The sequence below is a fragment of the Melanerpes formicivorus genome, unplaced genomic scaffold, assembly GCF_026170545.1.
Source record: "Melanerpes formicivorus ecotype bairdi unplaced genomic scaffold, bMelFor1.0.p_v2 SCAF_301, whole genome shotgun sequence".
NCBI lineage: Eukaryota > Metazoa > Chordata > Aves > Piciformes > Picidae > Melanerpes > Melanerpes formicivorus.
This window is the reverse complement of record NW_027142653.1, coordinates 41800-48753: the sequence shown is the minus strand read 5'-3', so window position 1 is coordinate 48753 and position 6954 is coordinate 41800. Positions and strand designations below refer to the sequence as shown.

Genomic DNA, 6954 nt, shown 5'->3' with positions numbered 1-6954 from the left:
TGAGGTTCTTCTATTGCAAGGGCAGTGGTCAGGGCTTGGCCTTTCTGCTTCATAGACCAAAGGCAAGTTTTTCTCCCCTGTACTTTGCCTTTGTCTCCCTTCAATCATGGCCTCTAACAAGCTGCTCTAACAAGTCCCTGGGGAGCCTTTGTCAGTAACAAGCCTCAGTGAGGCCAATCAGTGCTTCAAGGTACTTTGGAGTTTGCTTCTGACTTGGACTTCTTGAGAGGCTTCTTGGCAGTAGCTTGGCAGAGTCTCCTGGCAGTACCTAAGGATGATGTAATCAGCCCCAAAGACTCCATGGGGCTCATTAAATACTGCTGAACCTCTAATTATTGCCAAGGTTTCTGCAGCTAATTGGAGAGGTTTTTATTGCACAAAGCATCTGATAAAAAGTATTTTTAAAGGTACATTTCATTCCTTTTCAGCAGGAGTTGTCTCTTTGCAAGCAAACCACAGCAAAACCTGAAAAGGTCCTACCCTGCTCACTGCTCATCCTCACTCCCCACTGCATCCAGCAGAGGCCTGAGCCAGAGGTGAGGGACAGGATCTGCCTTGCCAGGGGCTGGGGGTGAGGGCTTGGCCCTTTGGATCAATGAAACCCCTCCAGGTTTCCTCAGCAGCAGAGCTACCTTTAGCTGCTTGTCCTGACCTGTCAGCTCTGCCTCAGTTCTGTGCTCTCACCACAGCCTGGAGATGCTTCAGTGCCTCCAGTGATGCTTCCCTTGCATCCACTGTCTCCTTCTGCTCTAACCAGACTCTGGGGACCCTTTCCCAGTATGCTTCAGTGGGACCCATTAAGAGTAGAAGAAACTTCAGAGTTTGAATCTGGCTTTGACTTCTGGAGAGGTTTCATCAGCTTCTCAGTCTCTGAGGTTTATGGACTTGGCACCAAAGCCACCAGAGGTCTGCTTTAAAATACCTGGGCTGGTCCTTTTGTGCTGAGCCAGGCCAGGCTCCTGGGCTGGAAGGTGTTGCTGGCAAGCAGGCAGAGCTGCAGAGAGACAGCTCTGGCCAGGAGCAGCTCCTCTGCACAGCACAGCAGGGCTGAGGACACTGCCAGAGGATCTCAGAGAGATGAGGAAGGCAGAGAGAGCCAGGACTGGGAGAGTGACTGAGAGCTCTCTGGAGGAAAAGTCCAGTGCAGTGTCAGCTGGCAAGGTTGGAGCAGCTGAGCCTTGGGGTCCCTTGCAGCCTGGCATTGTGTGGCAGCAGAGCTGTGCTGCTGGTTTTGAGGGCACTTGGAAAGCTTCTGGAGCATTTGTGCAGAGTGTGCAAGACATCCCTGAGCCTAGCAACTCCCTCAGCTCTCTTGAGAATGAACTCTGCAGAGCTGGAAGAGCTTTCCAGGAATTTGGCAGAGGTTTGGAGGAGCTTGGAAGGGATTTTGGTTCTTCTCCTCCTTGTCCTCTTCCTTGTCCTCCTCTGCCTCATCTTTTTCCTGCTCTCCCTGGAAGCTGCCCTTAGACTCCTAGAATCCTGGAGTGGTTTGGGTTGTCAGGGAGCTGCAAAGGTGCTGCAGTCCAAGCCCCTCTGCAGTCAGCAGGGACATCCTGCACTAGCTCAGGTTGCCCAGAGCCCTGTCCAGCCTCACCTTGAACATCTGCAGGACTGGGCCCTCAAGCCCCTCCCTGGGCAACCTGTTGCAGTGTTCCAGCAGCCTCCTGGTGCAGAACTTGTTCCTCACCTCCAATCTCAATCTGCTCTGCTCTAGTTTGAAGCCATTGCCTCTGGTGCTGTCCCTGCAGGCTTTGCAAAGAGTCCCTCTGCAGCCTTCTTGTAGTCCCCTTCAGGTACCAGAAGGTCACTCTTAGGTCTCCCCAGAGTATTCTCTTCTCCTCTCCAGGTTGATCACCCCCAGCTCCCTCAGCCTGTCCTGGTAGCAGAGCTGCTCCAAGCCCCTGATCATTTTTGTGTCCCTCCTCTGGGCCCTCTCCATCAGCTCCATGTCCTTCCTGTGTTGAGGGCTCCAGAGCTGGCTGCAATGCTGCAGGTGAAGTCTCAGCAGAGCCAAGTGCCAGGATGGCCTCTGTCCATCTCCGGCCATGCTGCTTTTGGTGCAGCCCAGGCTGTCCTTGGCCTTGTGGGCTGCAGGCTCCCCCTGTCTGTTCCTGTCCAGCTTCTTGTCCAGCAGCCCCCCCAGTCCTTTTCTGCAGGGCTGCTTCCTATCCCCTCCTCCCCCAGCGTGTCCTGATTGTGAGGATTGTGCCAGGCCAGGGGCAGGACCCTGCCCTTGCTCTTGTTGAAGCTCAGGAGGTTGCCCTGGGCCCCCTCTGCAGCTTGTCCCCTTGTGCGCCTCCAACTTGTTCTGCTGGGTATTGTCTTAGGTTTCAGGATGCAGAGAGGCTCTCTTTGAACCTTGTGAAAGGAGTTGATGCCAAGCTGTGGCCAGAGGGTTGGATAGAATTGGGCAGTTTCCATGGCTGTGCTGTTCAGAGCTGCATCCTACAGTGCAAAGCATCCAATCCACAACAATCCATAGTGCGCCTGGGCCACGGGAGCCAAGCAACCTCCCTAGGCCAAAGCTTCCTCCAGAGCTCCACCAAAGCAGGCCAGAACCCCAGGCCCCAAATGCCTTCCCCCTCCCCCATGCCTCTCTGCCCCTCCTCCCCCATACCCAAGACCTGCAGTTACAGATTCTGGTAGGCAGCTCCCAGGTGAGCCAGGCTGCTGCAGGCCGCAGTTGGCAGCACTGCCAAGGCCTCAAAGCTCCTCTGCAGAGAGAGATCCCAGAAGCTGTTGCTGGGAGCAGAGAGGAAGGGCAAAGGAGGTTGGAGATCCTGTGCTGTTCCTTTGTAGAGAATGGGTGCAGGCCTTGTGGGAATGAACTAAGCTAGATGACACTTTGTGGTGTCCCTCTGGACTCTGCTGTCCCTTCTGGAGGTCTCTACTCTCTTGTGTAAGACATCCCAGTGCCTTCCACCCACCACAGGTATTCTCCTCCATGTTCTCATCCAGGGACTTCTGTTGGGCCCTACTGGCTGTAAAGATCAGCCCTGGTGATGTTGTGGGACCCTTGGGACTCTGAGGGGGCAGCAAGTGAGTGGAGCTGGAGCAATGGATGGAGAGATGGAGAGTGAAGGCTGCAGGGGGTGGGAGGGCTTAGTTCAGCAGCTGTGTGGCTCTGCCTGGCTCCTACCTGCAATGGTGCTGGCAGCAGCTGACCCCAGAAGCTCAAAGCCCCTAACCCTGCCTGGCTGAGGACAGTCCCCTGACCCCTCCTGACATCCAGCACAGCCCAAGCAGGCACTCAGGGCTCCTAGCCACACAGCCCAGCCATAGCCCATGGCAGGAGTCACCTGAGGTCTCACTCCCTCTCTGTCCCCGTTCCTCTCCTCACTTCCTGCCTGAAGTGTCTGCCAGGTCCCTCCCCAGCCCTCATCTGTAACCTCCCCTTGGCTAGGTGCTGTTCTTTCAGCCCTCCAGCTGATCCCAGCCTTTAGTCTCAGGCCCCTTCCATGCTTGTGCTGCTGCTTCCAGCCCAGTTCTTTAGATGCTTCCTCAGCCACAGCATTTCCCACTCCACCCTTCCAGCTGCAGTGGCAGTAGAGATGAGGGACACAGGGCCATGGGACAGCCAAGGCAGCAGGGCCATGGATGTGCTGAGAATGAGGGAAGGGCCTGGGAGTGGTCAGGCAGGAATTAGGCCTTGTCCCCCCAAAAGGGGAGAGGATCCAGGGCTCAGGTGGCTAATGTGTGTGCAGGGAATGGCAGAATCTGGCAGCATTTGAGGAGGTGAAAGGAGTGAATTGTGCTGCAGCTCTGCCTGTGTCAACTGGGAGATGAACAGCAGCCCATGGGCACTGTGCCCTCCCATCCAACCTCATTTTTCTCTTGGGGATGTGGAGTGGCAGCTCCAGGGAACTGCAAAGAGACAGCTGAGAGAAATGGTCAGGGAGAGAAGAAAGCAAAACCCTTTCCACTGAGTGTCTTTGGGCTGCAGGTGTGTGAAGGGTGCTGGAGGTGTGAGGTTTGGGTAGGAGCCAGAGACTCCTCCAGCATCCCAGTGAGGGCTGAAGAGGTTTAGCAAGAAGCTGCCCAAGTCCCTTCCCCCTTTGCTGCATCTGCAGAGATCATGAAGCTCCCTTTGTGTGTGTCCTGAGGGCTGCTGTGATCTTCTGTTGGGGAGTGGGCAGCAGAGAGGTGTGTGCAGGTCAAAGGTGAGCACAGAGTGTGTGGGGTGGGGGCAGGACCTGGGAGAAGAGCTGTGGCCAGAGCAAGATCTGCTGGCAAAGGCAGGTGCAGGCAGCAGAGGCCTGGGCAGGCAGTGGGAGGAAGCTTTAGGCAAGGCCTTGGAGAGGCTGTGTGGAGGCAGCTGTGTTGTGGTGCTGGCCTGCAGCTGTGTGCTGGGCTTGGGAGCTGAGCCTGCACTTAGTCTCATAGTATCATAGTATCAGTCAGGGTTGGAAGGGACCACAAGGATCATCTAGTTCCAACCCCCCTGCCATGGGCAGGGACACCCCACACTAGGTCAGCCTGGCCAGAGCCTCATTCAGCCTGGGCTTAAACACCTCCAGGAATGGGGCCTCAACCACCTCCCTGGAGAACCCGTTTCAGGGCTTCACCACTCTCATGGGGAAGAACCTCCTCCTCACATCCGGACTCAACCTTGTTGATGTCTCCCATCTTGATCAGCCCTGGCTGTGTGCTGTGGCTGTGCTGCTGGGCTTGGGAGCATGCCCCCAGCAAGGCTGAGCTGTGCTGCCTGGTCCTGGGCAGTGCTGAACCATCCCTTGCAGATCAGTGCTCTCCCCTGAGCCCTTTGCTTCTCTCTGTCAGGGGCTGAGTGGTCTCTCAATCATCCCTGCCCCTGTGTGCTGTGGAAGAGCAGAATTTGCAGTCCTGCCCCTTGGAGCAGCCCAAGAGGTAAGAAACCCAGAGTGGGTTAACAGCAGGACCCCAGCCCCAAGGGCAGCTCCCAGCCTCCACCTCCTCCTGTGCAGCATATTTCACCTCTCCAGGAGCTCTGAGGCACATCAGGTGTTGTGGGAGTTGAGGAATGCTCCAGGCTGCTGGGAGTGTGTTGTGAGCAGGAGGTGATGTTTGGGGGTTGGGATCTGGAGGGTGGTGAGAGAAGGTTGGAGGTGGTTTGTTCTTCCTTGGTCAGTGCTGTCGCCTCCATTGTCTGAGCCAGGGGAGATCAAAGGCCAGGGCCTGGTCCAGGAACCACCCTGCCAATGCCACCAGGCTCGAGCAGAGTAGGACACGACCATGTGTAAGTCCCAGGGTACCTCAGGGCACTGATCACAGGAACCTGGGGTCTCAGCACAGGTATTAGAGGTCTGTGCCCACACTGTGGCAGAAACTGAAGGTTTGAGGTCCCCTCTGCATTCTCTCCTCCAGCTGGGTGTTGGGAGTCAGGGAGTGTCATGACCCAGGCAGGATCTGAGGGTTTGAGGTCCTCGGCTCAGGTGCTTCCATCTTCCCTATTGCAGAGCTGTGACCCCTTCCTGCCACAGTATGGCCTCACAGAAGGACCCAGACAAGAGCTGGGAGGAGAAGCAGCACCCAGAGATCAAGTTGGAGAAGCCAATGTGCAGTCCCAAGGGAGAGGAGGATGGGGAGGAAAAAGAGGAGAAGATGGAGGATGATGCTGAGAATGACAACTGTGAAGAGGAGGATAATGATGATGAAGGTGACCAGGATGAGGGGGAGGAATGTATGGAGGAGGATGAAGCCAGAGCAGGTCCCTCAGTGTCACCCAAAGAGCTGAATCAGTGCTCTGAGTGTGGGCAGAGCTTCCCAGGTAGGTCAGAGCTAGTGAAGCACCACTGCCCACAACCTGGCTCCCGGCCCTTCGTTTGTGGTGACTGTGGCAAGAGGTTCCGCTGGAACTCTCATCTCCTCCAGCACCGCCGCACCCACACTGGAGAGAAACCTTTCACCTGTGCTGACTGCGGCCGGAGCTTCACCCAGCGCGGCTATCTTACCCAGCACCGCCACACCCACACCGGAGAGAAACCTTTCATCTGTATAGACTGCGGTCAGAGCTTCACCCAGCGCGGCAATTTCACCCAGCACCGCCACACCCACACTGGGGAGAAACCTTTCACCTGTGCTGACTGCGGTCAGCGCTTTACCCTGCGCGGCCAACTCACCCAGCACTGCCTCACTCACACTGGGGAGAGGCCCTTCTCTGGTGACAGCTGTGGTAAGAGCTTCAGACAGCTCTCTCATCTTATGCAACACCACCTCACCCACACCAGTGAGAAGGCCTTTCCCTGCAGGGACTGCGGCAAGAGCTTCAAACACAGCTCCAGTCTCACCATCCATCGCCGCATCCACACTGGAGAGCATCTGTTCCCCTGTGCTGAGTGCGGCAAGAGTTTCACCACAAGTAATCAATACATCCGGCACCAACTCATCCATAATGGTGAGAAGCCATACAGCTGTACTGACTGCGGCAAGAGCTTCACCAACAAGCGAGCTCTCACGGAGCACCGTGGTGTGCACACTGGCGAGAAATCTTTCAGCTGTGCTGAGTGCGGGAGGAGCTTCAGCCACAGGAGCACTCTCATTGCTCACCGCCGCACCCACACTGGAGAGAAGTCTTTCACCTGTGCTGATTGCGGTAAGCGCTTCACCCAGAAGGGCAATCTCAACAAGCACCGCTACACCCACACCAGAGAGCAGCCTGCACTGGAGGGGAGGCATAAATCCACCTAGAATCTGTTGGGTAATCGTGACCCCTCTGAGAAGGCCTTTCCAGCACCAAAAGCATCTACTTTTCCTTTGCAGTTCTCAGGGACTGGGGACACCAGCAGCAACAAACACCTCCTGCCCTTCTGAACACCAATTGTTGCTAATGAGAACAATTACAGTGCTGAGTCAGCACAGCTGGAGCACCCAGTGGAGCTGGGCAGGGCTTTGCCAGGGTCTGTCTGGTTCTTCCCCAATGCTTTGTGTCTCCCTGGGGTAAGAAATCCTCTGTCCATTGACCAGTTGTCTCAATAA

At 56.1% G+C, this 6954-nt stretch overlaps 1 protein-coding gene across 1 annotated transcript; it reads left to right on the top strand.

The window, feature by feature from the left end:
• Positions 1–5847: 5847 nt before the first annotated feature.
• LOC137458955 (gastrula zinc finger protein XlCGF57.1-like) lies at positions 5848–6666 on the top strand (the record flags this gene model as incomplete). Its single annotated transcript, XM_068170243.1, has 2 exons — positions 5848–6136; positions 6221–6666. Coding segments are annotated over 2 exons (735 nt in total), but the record flags the coding sequence as incomplete, so codon positions are not given.
• Between the last annotated feature and the right edge of the window lie 288 nt (positions 6667–6954).